This window comes from Recurvomyces mirabilis, assembly GCF_035927965.1.
Source record: "Recurvomyces mirabilis strain CCFEE 5264 chromosome Unknown scaffold_20, whole genome shotgun sequence".
NCBI classification, from domain to species: domain Eukaryota; kingdom Fungi; phylum Ascomycota; class Dothideomycetes; order Mycosphaerellales; family Teratosphaeriaceae; genus Recurvomyces; species Recurvomyces mirabilis.
The window spans coordinates 161562-187147 of record NW_027041954.1 but is presented as its reverse complement, the minus strand read 5'-3'; the positions used below and the strand labels follow the sequence as shown (position 1 = coordinate 187147).

Sequence of the window (25586 nt, the reverse complement as noted above, 5' to 3'; positions counted from 1 at the left end):
GCCGAGCCCTGCCGAAACATATTTTTGAAGCGCAATCCCTTTCCCACGCATACTAAGTAACCGAGATATCCAACTCGTGACATTTGATTCGACTGAGAGAGTCCCTCGCATGAATACATCTTTTGTACTGACTGGGAAGACCATCTGATTGCTCCTTCCCTCTTCGGACCAGGCAACCTAGCACGCGAGACTTCGCCGTCATAGCTTTGAAGCGCGCGCCACGAACGGATCTTCTTCGCCTCACGTTAGGCAGACCATAATCGACGCGGCCACCACCTTCTGGCAATGATCTCCGCCACACAACACCTGACAAGCGACAACACAGCTTGAGATACCAAGATCTCTCAGTCACCTCCGCCTGGGAGATCAGACTCCACCATCAGCGCACAGACACAATTACATGTAAGTCCGTCAAGATGGTCATCCCCAATGTCATGGTCACGGTGGCAAGTGGAGGGGTAATGGGGAGCAAGATTTCGTCCAGGCGTAAGCAGAAAAAGAAGAAATCTGCAGTAGTTCCCTCGAAATCGCCTTCAACACGAACAGTTGAGTCAACAGGTATAGCAAGCACAGGCGAGGAAGCTTCTCAGCGCTCTCCGGCATCGAAGCAGGGCGTGGACAACGACTTAGCATACGATGGCGCCAAACAGGCAAGCGCGACCAGAGAAGGCAGTCGTACTCCATACTTCGACCCCATTGACGATGAAGCTCCGCACGTGAGATCTCCGAGCCTGACCGTGCAGTCCACCGTGGATCTTACGCATCGTGCGGACAGTCCACAACAGAAAACTCCGGAATCTAGCCTCAAGCCTGCCACACCTATTTTGGCTAGCAGCGGGGATGTTGTAAGCACCATTGAGGCCGGACTGCCCGAGATCATCTCAGAAAACGCTATCGTCCTCGATCCAGCCAACTCAGCTCGCCAACACGCCGAAGACCCCCACACAGCTCTGAGGCGGGAGGTCTGGCGCCCGGGCGATCCCGATGGCAAAGAGACCGCCGATGGCCACGACCGCAAACCAGCTTTTGAGAAACGCTGGCGCTTCTATCAATCGTCGACAGGCACCGAGCGTGTCAGCGCCACAAACATGCCGCCCAGGTTCGTGCTGCTGGATGACAAAGCAGCTTACGAAGTCATGAGCTCCGAAATCCCAAAGGCCAGAATGGTGAAGTTCTGGCCTATCGACTTCGTCCCGAATGGTAAGATCCGTGGCAAGAGGGCTCATCGTGGCCGTGCTGCTGTGGCGAATGCGTCTGCTGAGGGGGATGAACGATACTATGCTGGTGAACTGGGTTCGAAGGATCGCGAGCCGTATCCTTTCCGGGGCGCGAAGGACTATAGACCCATCAATTACCGCTCTGCCAAGCCAATATCAGAGGCTAGCCCTGCTCCGGAGCAAGCAAGCAAGAAGCGCAAAGCTTCGTCTCCCGCCACTGCTACATCATCCACCAGCACTATCAAGCGAAAGCACAACAATCAGTACACGCCTAAAGAACTCATGGTCAAGCACGGTGGTGCGCCCTCGAAGGATGCAGGCCGTGCCCGCTATCTTCCAAGGATCAATACGTTTCTGCGCCGTGATCCGAGTCCTGATTTTGCTAAGGATCGGAGTAAGCTTTATGGTAATATTGGGGAACAGGCTAGGGCGGCTATGGCTATGAGCTTGAAAGGTGCGGACGTGGGTGCCTCTAGGGTCGATTCTGGAGTGCGTTCGATGGGGGGAAGCGGACTTGGGGATTGGGTTGGTGACGTGGGGGCAGGACTGAAGAGGGTGGAGAAAGATGATGAGGTGGAGGAGAGCCTATTTCTCGAAGAAGTCGAACAACCGACCGCTACACGCGACAGTGTCTCCGCCGCAGGATTCTTCATTGAAGACGATGGAGAAGACGATGATACAGTACCGAGAGCGGGCTCTGTTGAGGCGATCACAACTGCTACACCTCCAAGTACTAGCCACGGACGCCGTAAGCACGCACACCAGCCACAAAGCTTCATGGATCAGGTGGCCGCCACGGACAGCCCTACGCAGCAATCGAGTCAACAGATCGTAGCTCGCGATGCTGACGATGGTGATACGGGCATTGATAGCGGCAGTTATGCGACTCAACTTGAGCACCAACTTGTGCGAGCCCACACGCAGATTCAACTTCTCACCGCCGAAGATGGCGCAGCACAGGCTAAGATCTTGCAGCTGGAAGCTGAGATTGCACATCTCAAGAGCGGTTAGGCAACAGTGGTGGAGACTGCAATGACTCAGGCTGACGAGGATGACATCGAGATAACGTCGAATTGAATCTGCCGGTGTCGGTCGCAGTACGGTACAACAGTGTAGTGGCTTTACAGCCATCGCGACAGCGGACCTGGGCCATGTTAGGGTGAGGGAACTTGAGCTACGTCGTGTGCGAACCAAATCAAATTCAGCCTAGGAGTCATACCAAGATGAATTGGTGAGCGGGCCAAGTAGACTTCCAGCCAGGTACAAATAGTAACACGTGTGCTTGTTGGAAAATTTGCGTGGCGTAAGAAATGCAAAAGTCATTATCATTATACGGTGTTTCGCTTCATGCTTCCCATAAGCGCCGAAGATGCCATGGTATCTTGTGCAATCTAATCAGAAATGTAGAAGTGAATCGCTCGTCTTCTGCACACACTCGCCCCCAACCTGCTTCCACCTAACCTTTAGCATTCCACTTGTCATTATAAGCATTCACCGCGACGGCCACCTGCCGATACAACCAATTCCTTGACATCTCATCCGCGATCGGAATGAAAGGCCCATTCGTGCCACCCTTCAGCACAATACTCATGCCTGTCCTCTCCTTACTGATAGTCTGCACATCCTTGAGCGGCACATCCCAGATCGTCGTCAAGTTCCTGGCACGAACTTGCATGATCAGGTTATAGGTGATGATGATAAGCATGGACGCTTCCGTCTGCTGACCTCTCTTACCGCCGCCGTTCTTGCCTCCTGGTGTGGTTGGCGTGGTTGGAGTGGAGGAGCCATTACCGTTCCCACCCCGATCGCCCTGGGATGAGCTGTCGAGCTCAAGATGAGCGATGTAGCTTTCGTTGAAGTACTTGCCGTTATCTGTTGTCTTGAGCCAGAATTGTCCCACCGATTCACGTTGACTGTACGGTCGGACTACACCATCAAGGCCGATGAAGCGGGCGTAGCGCACACGATCTAGGCCATCTTGGTCGAAGACAGTAGTTGTGTTCTTCACGCCTTCGGCCATATTGGAGGCGAGATCGAAAGCACCGATCGCTGGCTTGGTAGCAAGGCCGAGGAGACCTTTGCCAACACCCTTCACAAATCCGGCGGCACCCTCCTTCTCGGCACCCTGCATTGGTTGCCTAGCAAGACCACCAATACCACTGGCTAGACTGCTTGCGAAAGCATTACCGCCAGATGTGATACCATAAAGTGCATGCTTTGGCCTGTTGCGCGACCTCGACATACGGCGCTGATCCTGAAACTCCTTGTCCATACTAGCAGCAGCAAGACCCTTGCTAATACTGCCAGTGAACTTGGAGACACTGTCTGACAGACCAAAGACACTCTTCTTAACGAAGCTGCTAGCTCCTTTTGCAATACCAATGCCGAGATCTTGTGGACGATCGGTGACGAGACCCTGGTATGGCTCGTAAAAGATGTCTGCAACACCGGAACTGATGTTGTTGAAGAGGCCGACTGGATTACCGAGGAAGTCGGCTGAGCCAATGACGACGTGGACTTGTCGCAACGACTCCTGCACGTAATGACTCTGAATGTTGTTGATCAGCGCGCCAACAGACAAACGTGCGTTCTCCAGCATGAGCGCATTATATCTGATCGGAGCATCGTTGACGTTGCCAATCGACATCGTGAGCACATTGACAGCGAACATGAATGGATTGCTCGATGAGCTTCCTGTGTCCTCTGCATTGATACGTTCAGTCCTCACGAAGGACAAATCGAATTGCATCGGCTGAAGCTGCAACAGCTCGAAGTAGATGTCCTGGCCAGATTGCTCCTGCTGAGGCTCTGGGATGTCCAGACTGTCGGGTGCCAGTCTACCTTCTTTCTCCTCCGTCCATGAAGCACCAGGAATCTTCGTGAAGTCTAACAAAGCAAAGATGAAGTCCTCGTCAATCTCAATGGTCATTTGCTGCAGCAAGAATGTGAAGTACTTGATGTACATGACACCATAAGAATCGTCCTTGACTCTTGTCACCGTACTGCGGAAGATCGGATGCGCATTCATCTCCTTGCCGGTCTTGGGCACGACAGATGGGTAGAAGATGAGAGGGAAGATGCCACCGTAGAGCTGATTGTCGATCTGGATCCAGCGAACAGTGAGTGTGACAGTTTGGAAGAGCGGCGACTCTTTGTATTCCAGTTTGATATCGCGCCATGTCACATAGATGAGTTCACGAAGCTGTGCATTGACAAGGGAGATGCCGATGCCAGCTTCGAAGCGAACAGCTGCGCTGATTGTCTCGTGGATATCTTGATCCTTCACCTCGAAACCGGCAGCTGTCGATGATGTTGCACTAGCCGACTTCTGCTTGTACAAGCTCTTAGAAGGCTTGTAGTTCGACAACACGAGTGTCTGAGTTGGTCCTTCAGCAACGACATTGAGATCGATGACTTTCTGTCTCTGTTGGCCTGGTGCAGCTGCTATGCGCATCGGAATCAGATTTCCGATCTCTGCGAGCTTGACATGTCTTTCCTTCTTGTTGGCACCGAGCACAAGATTCTTGTTCTTGGTTGAAGGATAGTTCCAAGCGTATGGCATGATAGAGCGTGGTGGTAATCGGTACTTGATTGGCTTCCAGCCGGAGGTCCTATCCTCCTCGTCCTCGTCCACATTTGGGTTCGCCTGCCAGAATAAGAACTCCTGGTCGCTCTCATTGCGCATAGAGAAAGGCCAATGCTTCGTCTCCAAGCTCAGATGCAAGAATATTGTGGCTCCCTCCATGAGGATCTCAACCCGAATAAGCTTCTGTCGCTCACCAGACTTCGCCAGCTTGATGTGTACACTGCCAACATTGGCGATGTCGAAAGGCGATGACCACTTGTTGCTCACACCGGGGAAGCACAGGCAAAGCTGTTGTCCAGCGCTCTGTTGTAGGAACCTCAATGGGTGCAGTTCAGCTGACTTCAAGGTCGTGGTTTCAGTAGATCCTGGCTCTCGGATCTGAATGTCCTCTGTCAAGCGATTCTTCACCACAAACCTTGGCGTGACCGTAATGACCTTGGTAAGCTTGTACTTGCCCTCGCCTTCCATAACGTGCAGACCAGCATGCATCTCGGACCTACCGGAAGCAGCAGGCAACTTCACGTCCTGGTTGGCTCCAATGGCATCGAAACTGACAGGTTGACTCCACGCAGATTCGCCAAGCTTGAGTAGACCACGGTTCCGTCGGTCGTCAGTCGGGAAGGAGAACATGAAAGGCTTTGCTGTTCTCCCGTCCTCGCCCTCGGCACGGTCGACAAAAGCCTGGTTTCCTGCAGCGCTCTTGCTGGCCCCGAAGAATGCTTTGCTCCTCAAATCTAGCTCGATACCTGTGCGATTGAGGATCACGTACGGAGCATAGACCGTGATTTTGAACGCGCCACCACTGTCCGGAACATTGAAGTAGTGGATCTTGAGCCTCAACTCCAGACCGCCATTATCCTTGACCGACAAGGTCTTCTCCCGTCGAAAGTCATTCTCGTTGTTGCCAGAGTTGATGATCGCAAACTCACTAGCCTTGAAAGGTGTATCTTGCATGTCCACACTCATGAGCAACAGGTGGGACAGCTCGACCACATGCACGGGGCTCACGCCACCCTTGCGCAAGAAGTTTGTCCAGTCTTTCTTAGTGTTCTTGTCGTAAATGCGATACTTGAAGTCGTATGGCAGCAGATTCTGCACTTCCACTGGTGCCGACAACTTGATTCTCATGTATGGGTATACCGCCGTGAGTGGGTTGTTCTTGTCATAAACAGCCTGCATCTGAAAGTGGAAAGGCGGTGAATTCTGATCAGATTCTCCGGCACAGCTGATCGTCTTCATAGGTCGCTTGAGAAGATCCTTCCAGAACAAGCGCTCGTTCGACCAGGTATAGCCGAAGCCTTGATCAGGTCTTACAACAAGCGAGTGCATGAATGCTGCACCAACAGGTGCTGGTCGTGCTTCTCCAGGTGGGATCTTCTCGATCTTCAGCAGATGGCCCTCCTCAGGGCTGTACACGCCCAGCTCAATGGGCAACTGTGTGTTGTTCTCCACCAAGAGAGGCGATCGTAGAGTGATGTACTTGACATTGTCCATGCCTAGCTTGATCTCGACAAGCATGCGGTGCTGCACCTTGTCCTTTCTCGGCTTCAGATTGTATAGATCTTCACCCTCGCGGCTGACCTGGATCCGGTCGATGCTATCAAATCCACTGCCCTGCAACCGGACACCAATCACCCCGGATTGACCTTCAGGTGACAACGTCTCACGAGTCGTGGTAGGATCCTCGAATCGCCAAGGCTTCTCCTCGCCATCTTGCAATTTCGCCGCTTGACCTTCATCGTCGTTGTTCGCTTCGCCGCTAGACCACACATCTACCTCGAAGCCGGTGTAGTTGCAAATCTTGTACGGCGCGTCACTGCCTCTAGGCTTCGACAGCACATCCTCTTCCGAGGACAAAAAGTCTGCCGACTTCGATGCCAAAGCAATGGTGGCAGATGTGATCGTCAACTCAAGCATCTTCCTCGAGAACAGCTCAGCAGCCATCTTGTCATTTTCCTTGGCCAGATGAAAGCCTAGTGTCCACGGCTCGATCAAAGGCTCCCAAGCAGACTTCGAGAAGTTGTAGACGTTAAAGTATGTGTCGATGCTTGTATCGGCAGTCATGTTGCCAGTCCAGTCTCTCACATCGACGTCAAACTTCTTAACACTCCAATCCAGAATCGGCAGCTCGTGAAGATCGCCAATGAGCACGACACGAATGCCGTCCATCTGGATCTTCATCTCCTCGCGCTTCAGAACCGCCGAGCCCAGAGCTTGATCATCATCTTGCGGCTTCTGACCAACAGTCGACTTCTTGGTACTAATGCTCTTCGCCTGGACCTTGTTCGCCGTAGTTGAGCCAATCGTCTTCTTCGTAGACTTGGTCTTGGCAGGTTTCGCGGGTTGGTCACCCTTGATCTGGGCTATCTTCTTTGGACCCTCATCCTGCAGCTTCTTGTCCTGATCACCTTGCATACTGCTCGCGCGCTGGAAAATCTGCATAGCGAGCAGGATATCTCTCAGACTCAGTCGCAGCACGAGTGGCTCGATATCGACGTGGATACTTGTCATAGAAGAATCCTTCGCTTGCGAGCGCATGTCCAGGGATGTCTGAATGCTGAAGTCGTCCAAGATACGGAGTTGCGAGGTCTCGAACTGATCCATGCGGCACAGGAACATCCCGACTTTCTCGACCTGCAGAGTCATGGCATGCTGCTGCGAAACAAGGACTTGCTTCGTACCGAGCACGATTGCTTCGGAGTTGCTGATCGATGGATTCGCGAGCAAGACAACCTGTGCATCGATGACCTCGACACGGTACGAGATACTCATACCCGGCTTCTGCTCCGCATCTTCTGCATCAGCCGCTTCTTTGTTCTTGCGCTGGACCAGCTCATCAGTGTCCACACTTTCCCTATCCTCCTCGGCTACCGTCTCAGCTTCGCTCTCTTCTTCAATTACGAGCGCCTCTTCAGTCTTCAGGCCCTTATTTACGAAAGCCAACACAGCGAAAAGATAGTCCAGTGCGACGATCACTCTCGGGCTGTCCACCGTCAAGAGCGCAATAAGATTCTTCTCCTCGCCACCAGAAATGCTGACCGAAGCCATAAACTGCTGCTTAACCTCCGTATTGATAAGACTCATGATCTTGCGGAACTTATTCCTCTCCTTCGTCCTCGTATCCGTAATCGTGAAAGACTGAATCAGTAGCTCACTCTCCAAGCCACCATCACTCAGCATCTTGAGCTTGATGCTCGTCTCATTGAGCGAGAACTTGGACAAGCTGGCAGCCTCAATATCTCCAATCGGTGCCTCGAGCGGCCCAGACACGAGTTCGAGCCCGATAGCACCGACCTTGAAAACCAGATCCATCTTAGTCCAGCTACCTTCCTCCTTACCCAGCTCAGGGCCCTGGTGACTAGCTTTCGCCACAGCACTCTCATCTTTCTTCTTATCACCGGCCGGCTGTATCTGTCTGGCAGGCTCCACAACCTCCTCACCCAACTCCTCCTCCACCTCTCCCGCAACATCTTCCTCGCTCTCCAGAGCAAAAGCCTGCGGAATATTCCTCGCCAGCTCCATGGCAAACTTCATCTGCTGCTCCGTGATGCGGAGATTGATATTGCTCATCGATCCCTCAATCTCCATATCCGGTCGCTCCTGTCCAGCTTGATGCTCGATCTGCGTGATGTTGAAGTCAAGCCCAACCTTATCAAGCATCTCCAATTCCTCATGCTTATCACCTTCGTAGTTGAAGGTGGACACGAGTCGCACGTTTCGAATACCAGCACTGAGCTTATTCGCTGTCTGACCTTCACTCTTGCCTTCTTCGAGCGGAACGAACTTGTTATTCGCGTAGATCTCGCCAAGGTAAGCGGTCAAGGTGTCCCTAGCGGGGTTCTCTGTAATGATCATGCGTGGAAAGGCGACAATGGGTGTCTTGATCAGAATATCGAAGTGCATTCTGCTTGCACTCTGCTGCACCTTATTGGCTTGTACTTGCGCAGCCTGGCGAGCGGCATTGAAGATAGCCTGCATCTTGCCAAATTTGACCCCGAACTCCATGATTTTGCGGAAAGGCTCGGTCACAAAATTGATCTTCAGCGAACCCGAGCGCAAGAAGATCGTGGTGTCATGGCCAGGATAGTCCTCCGAAGCCGGATCATGCGTCTCGTACTTGAAATCAGCCAGCTCGTTACCTTGGATACTGATCATCTGTCTGAGTGCCGACTCTTCCGAAACACCCTGGTTGATATCGTCCACCAAGCCAAGATTGTCGAGTCGAGCACCGACTTGCATCGTCTTGCCAGCGAGGAACACGTTCACGCTTGCGGACGTCAAGCTCAGCGTCGCGAGTCGAATGCCATCATTGTTCAGTATGACTGCTACTCTCCTCAGCTCAGCCTTGATCCGGATCTTATCCTGCTGCTGTGGTGCAGGTGCTTGCTCCTCTGGCTCATCGTCATCCGACTCCTCAGCAACATGCGGCTTCTCATTCGAAGTAAAAGTATCAAGCACGAAATCCAGCAACGTCAATAATGTCCTTCTCGTGACCATAAGGTTGATCGTGCTCACAGCAACATCCAAATTCGTCTTGATCCCCTCGAACTTCTCCTGAAACTCCGGATGCTCAGGCTTGACCATAAAGAAGTGGATCGTAAGCAGATCCTCCTTCTTCTTCGCGTAGATGTCCTCGCTCGAGATCAGATCCTTGAATTCAGGTGCTGGTGAGTCCTCGACATGATCTTCCACTGTCAAAGCACGAAGCCTGACATCAGCGACCATATCGAATGCGCGCTGGTAGAACTCGAGGTAGAAAGTCTCAGCAATCAGGTCAACGAGCAATCGATCCCCATTCTTCCCATCTGGGTCAGCCTTGTACAGTGAGCCTTGCAGCTTATCGACCGTAAACTTGAATTCGAAAGTCCGTTGCTCAGGGTTAATCTCAGGGGCCTTCTTGCCTGTGCTCGCTGGTGGCCCAGTCTTGGCATCATGGTCGCGCTTTGCTTGCGCCTCGCCAGCCTCTTCATCCACCACAAGCTCCCCACGCGAGGTCTGGAAGGACTTGCCTCTCGGTCTGCCAGCATCGTTTGCTGCTAAAGTGCTCTTCCTACGGTTTGCTTTCTCAGCCTTGCTAGCTTCGAGAGTCTTCGCTGGTGCGACGTCCTTCTTGTCTTCATCAAACTTGGGTATGGCAAAGTCCAGCAGCTTCATCAGTGCTTTGTACTTGGCGTCGCTGAACATAGCATGCAGCAGCGGCAGATGGCCATTGATGCGAAACTTGGTCAGCTCCGTCGTCTTAGGTATGATGCAACTCTCGATGCTGAAGTCCATGTTGAGTCGGTCGACCAGATGGAAATTGCGTACTTCGGCGTCCTCGTCAAGCTGCTTTTTGGTATCCTCCACAGTAGTACCCATGAGGAGTTGTGTCGACTCAAGCTTGAGCATGAATCTGTCGTACATGAGATTTTCAAGATTCTTGAAGTCTTTCTCGGTGTATTGCTTCTGCTGCTTGTTCTGTATATCGGACAGGGTGGCCTTGTCGATGAGGTTGCTGCGCACGCTCGCATGACCGGCGTCCAGGATCAGGCAGATATCGCTCTTCTTGGTCACACTGTCCGGCACGATGATAAGAGGTGCTTGCAGATCCAGCTGCAGATCGATAGTCTTATGCTCTTGCAGCGCAAATTCGAGTCCGGCTCGTGTCTGCTGCCGTAGACCTTCCACCGTCGAGCCTGCCGTCTCCATAAGGGCACCGATGGATTCCATGTGCTGCTCTGGAGGCTTGAAGAACTTGGTGACTTGCACCACGAAGTTTGGATTGTAGATAATTTCCATCGCTTTGAGCTTGAGGTTCACGGCGGTATCGGCATGACCATCAATCGGATTCTGTTCGAGAGACATATTGAAGAACGGTTCCTGCTCATCATCCTCCTCTGCCTCTTTTTCAGGAGCATCCTCAAACTTCTCATCTCCTTCATCATCACCAAGCTCCTGCACTCGTTTCGACGCTGGAAGAGGCGCAGCGTCTTTGACCTTCAGCATCTGCTCGAAAAGATTCCCTTCTGTCGAGCCATCGAACAAGCGCATGCCACCTAGACTCAAGTCCACGAGCGTCGAGTCGGTCCGTTGTACGAACTCAGTCGAGAAGTCGTCGAAAGAGAGATGCAAGATATCAGTGTTCTTCTTATGTGGATCTCTCCGCAAAGTGAAACTGCCAGTCTTCAGACTCATATCGACCTGTAACTTAATAGCCTCCTTTGGTGCATCCACCGCCTCAGTCAGAGACTTCTTCTCATCAAAGTCGATAGCTTTATACAGCTCATCGCGCTCCTTTTCAGACATCTGCGAGTCATCATGAGTCTCTTCCTGCTTCTTAGCACCGCCCCAGATATACGAAGACCAAGTCGATTTCGGAGCTTCCTTCTTGACGCCAACATTTTCCTTCCGAAGCTGATTTCGTGCCAAGGATCTCCAGAATCGAAGATCTTCGTATGTCAACTTCCGCTCTAAGGCGTCTAGCTCCTTCGTCTCATCCGGCGTGAGCTTCTCTTCCTTCTTCTTTTTCTTGAACAGCGTGATATACTTCTTGCGATCATCTCGGCGTTCAGCAATGTGCGCCCAGCTCCACTGCTTGTTGCGATCATGTATGCGGTCGAGTACGGCTTTGCCGGCGAAAAGGAGCCAGGCCTTCGGGTCCTCCTTGACGGGCTTCGTGGGCTGTAACTTCCGGTACTCCTGGTGCCGAATGAAGTAGTGAAAAAGGTCTACCAACATGAGAGCATCACGGTACTGCTCATCGTCCAGCACAAAGCCGAGCTCGTTGAACAGTAGACGAGCCTTCATGTTCGGACGATCATGCTTGCCAGTCTTGTCCATCTCCAGACCAGCCCGACCAGACACTGGTTTGAGGATGTATTGGTGCTCCTTGACTGTCGGACTGTCCCCCTTGACGATGAGCTCCCGGAACTTGTCGAGTATTTGATCATGGCTAATGCCTTGCTCTTTGGCATCCTTCGCACCAGTACCTTGACCAATGAGCTCAGCATTAGTATCCCAGTATATGGCTAATGAGCCAAGAGTGGCCAGCTTGTGTGTAGTAGCAGATGTGCTCTGAATCCATGTTGGTCGCCAGTTCTCATCCGTGGAGACAGCACTCAGCTCCTGTAATGTCAGACCAGCCGCAAACGGGTGGCCAGGGTCTGATACAGCGTCCTCATATCGAATGTGCACATTCTTGACCTGTATCTGTACGTTGTCGATGATGGTCGTTGTGAGAGCAGCGGTAAAAGACTGCTGCTTCTTCTGCTCCTCCTGCGACATACCCTCAGTATTGCGCTCCTTCAGCAGCTCGGCCGAGTCCAACTTCTCCATCTTGACGGCATGTGCTCTCTTCTCCTCTTCCTCCGCATTATACGCCTCATCTTCCTTGGGCGCCGCCAGCAGGAACACATCCTCAATGTTGATGCGGACAGGCTGCCCTCGGAGGTTGCTCAGTGGGATCTTGAGTACGAGACTTGATATGTGGCCCTCGATCACATTGATTGGTAGGTGGAACTGGTCCAGAGCTTCTTTCCGTAACTCGAGGTTGCGTAGTGTGACGTCGCCAGAGAAAAGACCGACTTGTAACTGCTTTGGGTCAAAGTTCCGCACATACATGCCCAGGAAGCGGTTAAGCAGGTTGGCGACGAGGGATTCCAACATGGTGGCGGTGTTGGACCGTCACGTGGACGGGTTTCCAGATGTGAGGTTCGTTTAGTCGGCGAGGAGATGTAGGTAGGACGCTATCGTGGAAACACTCGACTCATGTTGTAATCTTCCAATCTTGCGACAACAGCTTCGAGGTCTGGGTGCCACTTCCAGGCAGCTGCCACCAAGGTGAAGATGTGAGAGGAAGGGTCGACGGTGCTTCCGTGTCGATTCACAATATGTTGACGATCTGATCCCGCTTCAGCCACTTCCCGATATGGAAGGCACGTTCTATAGTGTTTGGTGGGAAGAGACAGTAATGGAGAAGTGTTTGTGCGCGTACCAAATGTGCTTCTACGCGGCTCTTCGGTGGGGTCAATTCGAGGTTGGATCGACGTCACATTGCATACAGGCTGTGGCCACAATGACAAGATTGACCGAGATGATATCAGTGGAACAAGCTAAGATAGCTATAGACTCACTAATGAACGTAGCATGCGCTTATTCTATGCCGTGCTCACGAAGAGAGGCCAAAGAGAATGCGATAGTAGTGGTAGGGTAATGCTTGGTGTTAGCAAGTAAAGTTGGTTGATCGATCAATCAATTGTTCGGGTAAAGCCGCTTGGAGCCAAAGCTCTGCTCTGCTTGCCCTCCCAGCCCAGCCGAAAGCTCAGGAGCTTGCCATTGGGACTTTTGCTCACCACAATCGAGTCCTCACACTCTGCCCACGACCCGGGGTGCGAACAAAATGGCCTTCCTCCGCTCCGCCGCTACCCGGAGCCTCCGCACCGTCAGCTTCAACCCATCTGTAACACGCTCCGCCGCGCTGAAACATCCTCAACTGTGCACATTCACACGCACGCAAGCCTTGAACAAGGTCCCCCGAACGCTCGCTCTTACGCGCTGGGCCTCGACCGATCGACCGAATGTAGATCAGATCGATGTCAAGGCTGAGGAGGCAGCGCATGCAAAGCGGATCCGCGCGACGCCTGAGCTGGTTAGTACCCATAGCACGCAGCGGATCTACAACAACGAGGTCGGCGAGAGGTCTGGCAAGGAAGCGGCGCAGAGAGGTAAGTGGGATGATGACGAGACGGAGATGTTGGGTGGTGTTAAGGGCGATCTGGTAAGCTTGAACAACACGAATGATATACTGTAAAAGCAGGGTACTGATAAGCATTGTTTTGTGCAGAGAACGATTGCCGAGACCTTCAGCATGAAGGACGTTCCACACCAAGCCTATGTTGTCGGTATGGCAGGTGTTGTTCCCTACTTGGCCACCTCACTCAGCACTGTCTTCTGCGCGTCCGAGATCAACCGCGCTGCTGAACACGGCACCGGTTGGCTTCTAGATGCAAACACCGCCGAGCTTGCCCTGCACGCGATTGAGCCTCTTCAGGTCGGCTACGGCGCCGTGGTATGTTCGCAAAATCCATCTACGCTATTGTATCCTGCTTAACCGTCGCTCCAGATCATCTCCTTCCTCGGTGCCATTCACTGGGGTCTCGAATGGGCTGCCTTCGGTGGCATCCATGGCTATCCCCGCTACAGCATCGGTATAATAAGCACCGGACTCGCCTGGCCCACCCTCCTGCTCCCCGTCGAGTACGCACTGATCTCTCAATTCCTCATCTTCAACTTCCTCTACTACACCGATTCCCGCGCCTCTCGCCGCGGCTGGGCACCAAGATGGTACGGCGTTTACCGCTTCGTACTCACGTTCATCGTCGGAGGCTCCATCTTGGCCTCTTTGATCGGACGTGGACAGATTGCGGGTAAAATTGACAAGCTCCCCAGCCCAGTGGACCGTATCCGGTCGATTCGGGCGAGTCAGGGTGAGTATATGGAGGAGGAGGAGGAGGCGAGGAGAAAGTTTTTGGGGAGTGAAGAGGAGGAGGAGGAAGAGGAGGAAGAGGGCGGCGACGATGAGGAGTAGGCTAAGAATTTTGCAGATGGAGACTATGTGAGTATGCTCGTGCAGCACGAGTAGAGAGAGCGGAGGGGTGTTTCACTTGCGGTGCCTGACCAAGCGGTTGCTGTGTGTAAGCAGTGACGCTGTACACTAAGTGGATTGGACCCATGTATACAGAAATCTAAGTTGAAAACGATTCCTTTCTCTTTCCTAATACAATGACTCGACTGGTGTCTCATGCTTCAGGGTGGCGTGACTCGGTGGCGAGATATGGATTGCGTCCGGTCGCACAGGCGTAAGATAGGCAAAGCAAGCACGGCATGCTTATTCTGGTCTTCACTCTTCCCACATACCACCGCTCATCGCCGTCGCGTATACACAAAGGATCCTCTGGGCCCCAGTCAATCTTCGCCAAGATCCAACCTGTATCATGGTTGTCGCTCCTTGGCCTTCCAACGTTTCGAGACCAAGAGAATCCTTGCTTGTACCACACCGCAGCAGCAGGCCGCTAGTCGCTGACGTTGTGCATCCTATCCACGGCCATCGGCATTATTGAGGATGACTACAGCTCCAAAGCAGGATCCTATACCAGTGAGGCTACAACGCAATTGTACCGCAATAGTTCTTTACCACGTCCTGGTCGTGTCAAGACACGTAATCCACTTCAAACACCAGCCGCGCCACTGACGGATGCCGTGGCCTTCAAATGAGCAGGAACAAGACTTGCGGCCAGCTAGGGGACTCATTGATATTATGGACAGTTCAAAGTGGATTCGTGACGAGGAGCTTGATACGTTTTGCCTTCAGCCCTCGAGGTCCAGCTGCATCCCGAGGTCAAACGTCAGCAGAGCGCCCCTTCGTTCCTCCCTCATTACCCCGCCCATGGACCGGATATTGCCACAGGTTAGAGAGGTGGGTACATCTTGTGCTCTTTGCAATTGCAACTATCCGGTATATTGAACAACACTGCCATTTGCCCACAGATTTGACATCACCTCGAGACGTTACTCGATCACGTTTTCCATATCCACATCGCATTCCCGACATAACCCAAAATCACAGAATTCGTAATCGTTCCTCTTTACCATAATGTCAAAGATCCCGGACTTCGATGACTTGCCAAAGGTCGAGGGCATGCCGCAAGGTCTGTGTCAAACCGGCTTACTGTCATGACAGCTCTTCTGACTGCATCCTAGGCTGTGCTTGGGGCGTCTTCGATAAAGACGGGAAGAAGGACGTCTACGGAACTCTGAACAACATTACTCCCGAGGTTGTAAAGAGTGCCTACTCGGAGCTCAAGGACGGTGTATCCGTCAGTCTCAACTGGCCCATCGGCGCGATCAAGACTCCTGGCTTCGGTCGAAAGGGTCTTGTCCACAAGGTGGTGTCGTTCGTGGACTCACCCTTGGCAGCCCATGGCTACGACGACGAGGTTGAATTCAATACGCAATGGTGAGTGGCCGAAAATCGCTACCGCTAGAGACTCAATCGAATATTGACCGTTCCCAGCTCCTCCCAATGGGACTCTCTTTGCCACTTCCACCACCAAGCCTCAGCAAAAGGCTACAACGGCATCCAAACCAACGTCAAAGACCTTACTCAAAATTACGGCGAGGAAGACCACGACATGAAGATCCCAACCCTTAATCACTGGCACAAACGCGGCGGCCTCGTCGCCCGCGCCGTCTTCATCGACCACAAGAAATGGGCCGACGAGAACAACAAATCCTACGATCCCTTCAGTGCCCACAAGATCCCCGTGTCCGAGATCGAGGAAGTGGCAAAGAAACAAGGCGTTTCCTTCAAACCCGGCGACGTCATCATCATCCGCTCAGGCTTCACCGAAGGCCTGACAGGCAAGTCCGGAGACGAACAGAATAAACTGATGGGGACCCACCAAACCTGCGGTGTCACTGGAACCATCGAAGCGGCGAAGTGGTTCTGGAATCAGCATTTTGCTGCTGTGGCGGGCGATATGATTGCTTTTGAGCATATCCCTCCTATCAACCCTGAGACTGGCAAGGAGGATGGTGTTGCTGGACTTGTGCTGCATCAGTACTTCCTCGCTCTGTTTGGTATGCCGATCGGAGAGCTGTGGGATCTCAAGGCGTTGTCCGAGACTTGTGCGAAGTTGGAACGATATAGCTTCTTGTTAACGAGCGTGCCATTGAATGTCCCAGGTGGCATTGGTAGCCCGCCTAATGCTTTGGCACTATTCTAGATGTTTGTATGGCGTGGGGGACGAACGACCAGTCACCACCTAGCTAGCTATTGGAGAGCTGCTGTATACGAATCCATCACAACCAACAGCAGAAAATTTGTTCAATCTTGGACTAATGTGCAAATCGTACAATAAGCATTCTCAGGAGAGAGTTCTCAGCACTTGAGACTCTCTATCTCTAGCTATAGCTATTATGTCTACTCGCAGATAACAAAGCCTCCAATGTATGTATATGTATAACGGGTATCCAATCGCAGATGTATGCAAATAGTGTCATGAGGCCGTCCCAAAATCAAATAAGTGCTGCGCTTGCTAAAGTATACAGGAGAATTGGTGTCCGCATTACTGCGTGAGTCGATGGGCTCGTGATGCTGTCTTTGAAGGGATATCGCGTTACAGGAGTCCCAGAGTGTGGGTTGTTGTTGGTGGGGTGAGATCAGGGTTTCGCAAGTTGTTCTTTGCGGAAGAAAGTGTAGTAGCCGACGGGAATGGTGAGTTGGAGTATGAGGCAGATCCAGAACCAGGCATTGGCGAGGCCGCTGAGGTTGGAGGTGATGTCTGGGAACTGGAGACGGTGTTAGCTGATAGAGCATCAGTCTGCGGTGAGGGTAGGAAAACTTACTGTAGGGCCAGGTCCGACCGAGTTGAGGCCGTCTGCTCTTGCGATGATAGTCGCGACAGAGCCAATGACTTGCGCGGCCATGAGAGCCCAGGAAACGTGGCCACGGACTAAGAACGAGTCAGCGAAGTTCGGTTCATGGTTGGTGATGAGGTTTAAACATACCCATTGTCTGCAAAAGCAGCATACCAATACCAACACCTTGCAAATTATCAAGCAGACCAAGCCACAACCAGAGCATTCTGCTAAGGATAGCAGATCCCACAGGGCCACCAGCCCAGGGCAAGTAAGCGCCCAGAGTCGAGCAACTCCACCATATCTGAGCCCATCTAGGCGCCAAGAGTCCGACAGCAAATAATGGCAAGAACCAAGAGTGGGTCGTGGATAGCTTCGAAAAGTACCAGAGCACGACCGCCCAGATGACGACGAAGAAGAGTAGCACGAGCAAGAAGATACCCCAGCCAGGGACGTGTTTGCTGGAGAATAGATAGGCCCAGTTCCTGCCGTATGGTGCAGACAGGAATATATTCTGGATGAAGACCGCAACCCAGAACCAGAGCACAATCTTCCTCCGCAGAATGGCAGTGTAGAAGTCGGGTACGGCACCTGGCTTCTGGTTGTAGAACTGAGGAAGTCCTTGAAGCAGGATCCAGCCGACGACCCAGAGGAAGATAGCAATCGGCAGACCTAGGCCAGTGAGGGCGTAGCCGAGATCTTGAGTACCACCCGCTGCGGCAGTACGAGTGAGCTTGTCACCCCAGGCCCAAAGAGCAACGACATAGAGTTGCTGCGTGCCCTGAATAGCACAAGCGCGGAAAGCCCAGTCCTTGACTGGCGCGGAACCAGTCGACCCGAAGTTCTGAGCGAAGAACAGAGAGCCAGACGAGGATGCTACAGCGTACATAGCCGTCGCAACATTTTGTACCCAGCCTCTCGTCGTGCCACTCGCGAAAGGTGCCCAAGCAAGGAGGAAGAAAGCCAAGCCGTAGAACATGAACGGTAAGCTCAAGCACCACTTCGCAGCCAGTCGTCGGAACATGTACCACCAGATCAGCGTTGTCGCGAGGTATATCGAGGCAATGACGTAAAGCTGAGTTGCGGTCTCACCGATCTGGCCCGAGAGCAAGGTGATCTGGTATGAATTGGCAGCCAGGATCTGTCCGAGTGCCAGGAGAAAGGAGTACAGTGGCCAATCGCCAACCTTGTACTGCATCGTGCGCTTGAGTCCAGTGGGCGCTTTGTAGTTGTCAGGCAGCAGAAATTGCGACATCGGTTCGTCGGTCTCTACACCCTCGTAGATCGAGCCTGCGGGCGTGGCAACGGCAGATGCGCCACCACCAGGTGTATTGGCACGGCTCATCTTGGCGACGTGGAGACGGTTGAACCATTGCTTCTCGGACTTCTCCAGATACGTCTCAATACAGAGTTGACTTTCAGAGGTCTTGCCGCTGAGATCGTCTAACTTCTTCTCGAATGTCTTGAAGTATAGGCCTGTAGGATCGGTGAAGAACGGCATGAGATCCTGCTGGTCGTCTCCCTTTTCGTCCATAACCTGCTCGGTCGAGAGGGGCGTTTGATAGCCACTTGCGGTAGGTGTACTGTAGCCGCTTGGCGTCATAGGCTCCTCCGGAATCGGTGAGTGTGGATGGGTCAAGAACGAGAAGTTCTGTGTCGGTCTGGAGGTGTTCTGAGGACCCGCCTGAGAGTATGGGCTAAGACCCGCAGCCTTTGCAGGCGCAGCTGGCTGGTGCGCTTTCGTGCCATCACGCAAGTCGAAGTTGAGGCCTGTGATACCACCAATGCGTGATTGTCTCTTGGCTTCTTCAGCATGCTCTTGGGTGATATATTCGACCTCATCCCGACCCATTGGTCGCCGTGCACGCTCTTCCTCCTCGTAGGAGTTACGTCGAGATGTGGCTTGCGAGCTGGGACCTTGAGTAGGGAGTTTGCTTCTTGAGTTTGGTGGCGAGTGACCAGGTCCGACTCGCATACCAAGGGTGAGAGCACCGTTGGTTGGTGTCGTCGCACCACTTGGTACAGGTGAGCTGCTCCTTGTGCCTGGTCGGCTGTGCACGGGTGTGCTGGCTCCTCGAGGTGTGAGAGCACCGGTCGGTGTGGCCCAGCCACTGCGAGGTGTCATCCAACCAGGCAAATTGGGTGTGTTCCAGCCGCTAGAGGCAGCGCTGCCAGTATCAAGGCCCATGCGTCTCATGGAAATGTGCTCCATACGCTTCTTGTGAATCTTGATAGACGTGCCTTGCAAGATCTCCAAATCCTCCTTCCACTGGGCGACAGGGAAACGCTGCTTGGCCGAACGAGCTCTCATCAATGCGCGAGTCTCGTAGCTGGACTTCAATGCACCACTGATAGCCATCTTGAACTGGTGCATCTGATGCTTTGTGGTTGTGGATTCGATGGTGTACCACCAACCAGGCATCTGACCAAGACCACCAACGCGAGAACCAACACCAAGTGCACCCTTACGTCCGAACTCGACAGCAACCAACCCGAAAGGCTCATCACGACTAGGGATGAGAGCGAACTCGGCACCGCTGAAGATGAAAGGAGGAAGTGCAGTGAACTCGGGCTTCGAGTACACACGACCAGGGTACTTTTGCATCATCTTGTCGAGCTTGAGGGCAGCGAACTTGCCGTACAAGTCGATGCAAGGTCCAATACAGATCAGTTGAGTGTGAGGATACTGTTCCAGAACAGCAGGGAAGACATCTGCAATGAGATCGATACCCTTCTGCATGGACCAACGCCCGACGAAGACGAACAGATCAGCATCTGCCCGCTGTTCAAGACCCGCCCACTCTTGTGCTTGTCGCTTCAGTCCAGCGCGACCGCTTTCGAAGACTTGGTCGATCTCGATACTGTTCGGGTCCGCGACCTTCTTGTCCCACTCCGCCACATCAGATGGATCAGGGTTGGGCAAAGCGCCAATTCTCTTCAGACCCCAGAAAATGGGATAACGAGCCCAGGAACGCTTGCCGTACTTCTTGCTCACACCGACGGCGCCGAAGCCCTTTTGGTGAATCCTGAGGATACTGGCACCAGCGTGCAGCAGGTTGAAAACTTCACCAAATTGGACGTAGCGCTGGACTACGGTTTCGGGAAGATTGAACACTGAGCAAATCTCTTCCACTTCCCTAGGATTCCTCATCGGCCACAGACCTTGAAATTCTGCGTTGTGGAGCGATAAGCAGCAAGGAATCGTGTCTGGAAGCAGGTACAACGGCGCCACGGTCCCGTGATAATCGTTGATGTGGTAAATGTCGATTGGGAAGCGACGCATAGCCTCGCCAATGCACTGGTTCCAGGCCGAGTAGTAGATGGCGCTGTCCAAGTCGTCCATACGTGCCGGGTATGGCTCTTTCTGTGTCTGTCGACGGAAGACAGGAGCGTCGAGGAGCATGTAAGTAATGTTGTTCAACTTGTGGTATTGGACTTGTACCTCATAAGTGCGACCAAGAATAGTCACATCGATGGGCAGGCCAGGAGTATCGACCGGGTAATCGATGCCGCCGGCGCATGGTACGACCCAGACGAGATCTTGATGCTGCAAATTCTTGCCCATCAATTGTGCCATCACACCAAGACCACCGATCTTAACCTTGATCTTCCAGTCTTCGATATCGTACTCCATAGTGCCGATCAGCACCGTGCGTCTCTTCCCATCTACGATAGCACCAGCAGTGAAATCATCGCGAATTATGCTGCCACTCCCATTGCTGCTGCGATCACCGATCATTGGACTCAGAGCTCGGGGAACTTCTGCTTCGTCGTCCTTCTCACTCAAATGAAAAGCTTTTCGCATTGCCACAGGCAGAATGCCTTTCTTCTCCGCAGGCAGACCGATCTGGTTAAACTTGACTCCGTAGAAGGCTTGCATGTAGAGCATAATACCCAGAGCAGCAGAGCAGACTGGTACTATGATGAAAAGTAACCACAAAATAAGCTGAATATATCTGTTACCGATCGGGATCAGGTAGTAGCGAAGATCAGCATCGTTGAACTGGATGCGCCACGAGAGGTAAGGCGATTGTGGGCCCAGATTGGTAATGTTTGTTACCAGCTGTTGAAGAGAGGTTGGCGAAATGCGATCGAGCACTGTGTCGTTGTCGACATCGCCGTAAGCGTAGCTTATATCAGGCTGCCCGTCCTCAGTCATGCCCCAGACATTGACCTGGAACTGCGAAGGCCACTCGTCCATAAAGTCGAATGCCCACGAGCCGTTCTCAAGCTGATGCATCTCGTTCTTGATACCAGAGTCGAAGCCATATTGGTTGAATGGCCCATGCATGAATAAATGCGGGAAGCGACGTTCCGGTCCCTTGCTATCAGCCAGATCACCTTCGACAAGATGATCACTGCTACCCGCCAAAGAGGACCAGTACTGCACCTGCACATGGTCACCCTCCCAAGACTTTCTACGACTGCCCTCCCAGGATTGCTTGTCCAGAGTTGCATTGCCAGGAGTGTAAGTCATCCAGTTCGACCAGCTAGCGCCGAAGGTCAGAGTGTAACGCCACATATCTGCTCCTGCAGCCTTGTGGTTGACGTAGAGTCCGGAAAAGTCCAAAGTGGTGTCGTCGCGCTTGCTGGTAGCGCCCTTGAAAAGCAGAGAGCTGCTGTAGTTGGCCAGGAAAGGAAACACGATCGGGTTCTCCACTTGGCCAACACGAAACATGAAGTGGTCGATAGAATTTGTGGATGAGTTTTTGTCGGAACTGCTGACGTTGTTGATATTGATCATGTGTACGCCATCGAAGACATTGGTCAACGTGATCTGAGCACGCCAGATGGATGGAGATGGCCCATAATAATAAGCCTCATTCTGTGGGTCAATGGTTAGACAACCAACCTGGCTAGAATCGTAGTTTGCCTGCTGCCCACTCTCCGTAGTAGAGTTCACAGTGAAGGCGTTCCGGAAACTATCGCAGTCCATTTCACCAGAAAACCGAATCTCGATATCGACGGAGCTGGACTGATCGGCGGTCGTGTTCGAAATGATGCGAGCATCATGCCCTGGCAGCATCTTTGTGATGACGGGAGAGGGTGCCATCCAAGCTTTCTTAGGTACGAATGCTTTCCAACCGTATTTTGGCATGTTGAGAGATTGGAGACAACCGTTCGAGTTAATTGAACCCTCGATACCAAGCTGTATGCCCGAAAACTCCAAGAAATACTCGTCGAAAGGGTAGAACAGGTTCTTCACAGTGGTGTTGGCGTCGAACGGCGCAATAATAGCGTCGTCCGCTGTGCAGTCTGATTCGTAGGTCTTGGAGTCGTTGTAGTTGGAGTATACCAACCACACCGGCTGGTTTCCGTAAACCCCTTCAGAGCTGAGGTCCTGAACATGCTCTAAGCGCCCACGTAGTACACTGTACAGTCCAGTCTCGGTGGGTACGCCAAAAGAGCCAGGAAGTGTGTAATTCCAGGCTTGCTTGGAAATCTCCGTCAATCGCCAACCATCATTGAGCACAGGGTAGCGCTGGCGCATCTCGAACATCTCCTTGAGCACACCATAAACCGGATGCGAAGGGTCGCGGTGATCGAGACTAACGCCGTCATCTTGGCAAGCGGTGTGGGAGCTGTTGAACGGCGCGTTGTTCAAATTGTCGTCCGGCACCACGTGACACCCATGCATCTGCCAGGCTTGAGCAGAAGACATCGACTGACGACCATAGACATAATTCCTGGCTGTGCTGTCCAATGTGTAGAATGCCTGCTCTTCGCCCCAGCTGACCAACGGGATTCCAGGCATCAAAAGAGTGATCACGAAATCTGCTAGGAGCTGCCTCTCGGTACCGTTGGTCAGGCCCGGCCAGCGGAGAACATCCTGATTCGAAGCGCCATACATGTGTCGAGGATCAAATTCACCAGTGTTGGCATTGGCTAGATCGTTCGACATCATGAAGACCGTCCATTGGTCTGCAAAATCTACAGGCGCATCATGAGCTGCCAACAAGTCACCATCCAGACCCAGGAAACGCATGAGAGCTCGGTAGGTGGAGTAGTGGAATGCGCCAGCGTCCAGAGCCTGATAGCCAGGTTCACGAATGTATCCCGTATCATTGGATGTGACCGCCTTCGTCAGATTGACTACCGTCATGTCCGGAGTCTTGCCTCTTCCGAGGTAGACTGAGCCATCGGTGTTGCCGTTGACAATCTCACCAACGACGAAGAAATTGTTCTTTCCAACCTGTGCTGCGCAAGATCGCTGGTAATTCGAGAAGTTGCCGAGCGGATCGATGGTGATCTGCATCGCCTTGTCCATACGAAAGCCATCGATATCCAGGCCTTGAATCAACATACAGGAGAAATGATTGATTTTGTCCAAAACCTCCGGCTTCCATTCGCTCAATCGATCTTGTACACCGTTGAACTTCGACAACTGCTTTTGCCATTCGGGATACACGCCGAACGCTCCAACATCACCAAACTGGTCAAACTCACTATCAGCCATGCATCCTCTCATTTTCGTAGTATTGACGTCGTTGATCAAGTTTCCTCCTTGATCGTAAAAGCGTGGGTAATCGAATGGACAGTCCTTGTAGAATGTGTTCGAGTGCAAATAGTCACGGTATCTTGTCTCCGTCTTATACTCCATGACATGCTCGGTGAACGACCAGGGAGCACTGGTATTCGCATAGCCCTTGAAAGCGAAAAGGTCGGCCATCGTCGCCATGGTGTTGTCGAAGATGACATACATGCCGCGGGCGTGTATCGCTGCTATCGCTTCTCTATATTGCTGAATGGTACCAACGTGATGGTCCAAGATCGTGTGGTCGTAGGGACTGTATTGGTCTGCCGCCCATGGATCGTTGAGCAGAGCACTCCCTGCGAGGTACAGCCCTCGAATGCCCATGCCATGGAGATAGTCTAGTGATGCTTCCAAGCCCTTGATATCTCCACCGTGCCGGAGCTGTGTACCGTATATATCATGCTCCCAAGACGTGCCATTAGCATTATCGTTAGTCGGATCGCCATTGACAAATCTGTCGACGAAAAAGCTGTAGAACGGAACTCGCCAGTTCTTAGGACTTGGAGTATATGTGAAACCTGTTGGCCAGTCTGGTATCGAGTACTCAAGAGGGTTCTGTGCATTTTTGTTGGCATTCAGGTTCCAGTCAACCTCGGCTTCGTCGTACCAGGAGGCTGATACTAAAGTCGAAAGGGTTGCAAATGGTAAGAGCCATGGTAGGAACATGTTGGAGGATCGTGTTGAGCGCAGAGCGCCTTTTCTGGCTGGTTGTGACCCTCTATGCAACCATATGAGACACCTTTATGCTGATGTATGCCGAGTATTTGTGCTTCTCTTACGCCCCGAGCGTATATACCCAATGTCCACAAACAGAAAGAAAACACGCCTGGTGTTGCAGCCAAAGGTGGATCCGTAAATTGATGCAATGGAAAGACAAGCGATTGCTTGAAGGATCGGTCGAGGAGGAGTATCGTCTGTCAAAGAAGATACAGTTGCGATGCCGGGCGAGCCGTAGGCCAAAAAGCGAGTGGGACAGGCCGTTGCCTCGACGAAATGAGTTACACAAAAGCGGAGGATACGAAGTGTGACAGGGTACTGGGTCGGCGCGGGTACAATATGCGAGGAGGTGAAGGAGAGACTGGATAGAATGACAGGATAGTGGAGTGGCAGAGCAGCGATGGCAGTGTGGCTAAGAAAAGCCTGATCGACGTTGGGCTTGGGTAGCGCACAGTTACGAACAGCGTGGTCATTTAGGCCCGGACGGGAGCTTGTTCGTGCTAGAGATATGAGAGGAGGGTCGTGCACTCATACGCCGTAGTAGAGAAGCCGGGCCTTCGCCGTGTAGTGAGCAGGGGTAGAGGAGGTCGAAGATAGCCATTTCGGGATTCTCAGAGTTTATTTCTGCCGTGCTCGTATCTGCTCGCCGCTGCATCACGGATACGATGTGGCAATAAGCCAACCGTGTGCGGCGTAGCAAGTTGACAGGTCCATAGGCGATGGCTGATAACGACAGGTCGCCTATAGCCAGGACATGATCGTAGGGTGAGAATTCTCCATCGTGTTGATGAAATGAGGGTCTCCTGAATAGGTCCACTAATGTCGGCCCCGGACGCGTTTGCGTGGAAAGACTAGCGTGTCACGAATCTCGACGGTGGCAAGAGTCATCAGTCTGGCGCACTGTTGCCAAGTTCCAAGGCCATCAATGTTCATTGCGAGGTAATCATTATGTTGCGCGAGTTCGATACCTTTTGATTCAGACCAGCGTTATTCAGCCAAAGTAGCACATCTCTAGCGATGATAATCAGGTTGTGTGAAAATGACATCCCGTATGGCGGCCAATGCCGGAAGCTTGTCCAGGCACACTTGCGACGACAGCCGCTGATCGCCGCGGCAAATTCGACTTCCTGCAGGA

General features: G+C 52.6%; 5 protein-coding genes across 5 annotated transcripts; 3 read left to right on the top strand and 2 right to left on the bottom strand.

Moving 5' to 3' along the window:
* Positions 1 to 416: 416 nt before the first annotated feature.
* LTS14_007317 (uncharacterized protein) lies at positions 417 to 2228 on the top strand (the record flags this gene model as incomplete). Its single annotated transcript, XM_064840009.1, has 2 exons — positions 417 to 486; positions 565 to 2228. The coding sequence occupies 2 exons, from the start codon at positions 417 to 419 to the stop codon at positions 2226 to 2228; spliced, it is 1734 nt and encodes a 577-aa protein (XP_064692330.1).
* Positions 2229 to 2673: 445 nt separating this feature from the next.
* VPS13 (Vacuolar protein sorting-associated protein 13) lies at positions 2674 to 12447 on the bottom strand (the record flags this gene model as incomplete). Its single annotated transcript, XM_064840008.1, has 1 exon — positions 2674 to 12447. The coding sequence occupies one exon, from the start codon at positions 12445 to 12447 to the stop codon at positions 2674 to 2676; it is 9774 nt and encodes a 3257-aa protein (XP_064692329.1).
* Positions 12448 to 13180: 733 nt separating this feature from the next.
* LTS14_007315 (uncharacterized protein) lies at positions 13181 to 14368 on the top strand (the record flags this gene model as incomplete). Its single annotated transcript, XM_064840007.1, has 3 exons — positions 13181 to 13558; positions 13625 to 13849; positions 13904 to 14368. 3 exons carry the CDS (start codon positions 13181 to 13183, stop codon positions 14366 to 14368), a joined length of 1068 nt encoding a protein of 355 aa, XP_064692328.1.
* A 1065-nt stretch (positions 14369 to 15433) lies between these two features.
* Positions 15434 to 16565, top strand: LTS14_007314 (uncharacterized protein; the record flags this gene model as incomplete). Its single annotated transcript, XM_064840006.1, has 3 exons — positions 15434 to 15488; positions 15541 to 15796; positions 15854 to 16565. The coding sequence occupies 3 exons, from the start codon at positions 15434 to 15436 to the stop codon at positions 16563 to 16565; spliced, it is 1023 nt and encodes a 340-aa protein (XP_064692327.1).
* A 436-nt stretch (positions 16566 to 17001) lies between these two features.
* LTS14_007313 (uncharacterized protein) lies at positions 17002 to 24400 on the bottom strand (the record flags this gene model as incomplete). The annotated part of the gene is made up of 3 exons (XM_064840005.1): positions 17002 to 17130; positions 17188 to 17294; positions 17350 to 24400. 3 exons carry the CDS (start codon positions 24398 to 24400, stop codon positions 17002 to 17004), a joined length of 7287 nt encoding a protein of 2428 aa, XP_064692326.1.
* Between the last annotated feature and the right edge of the window lie 1186 nt (positions 24401 to 25586).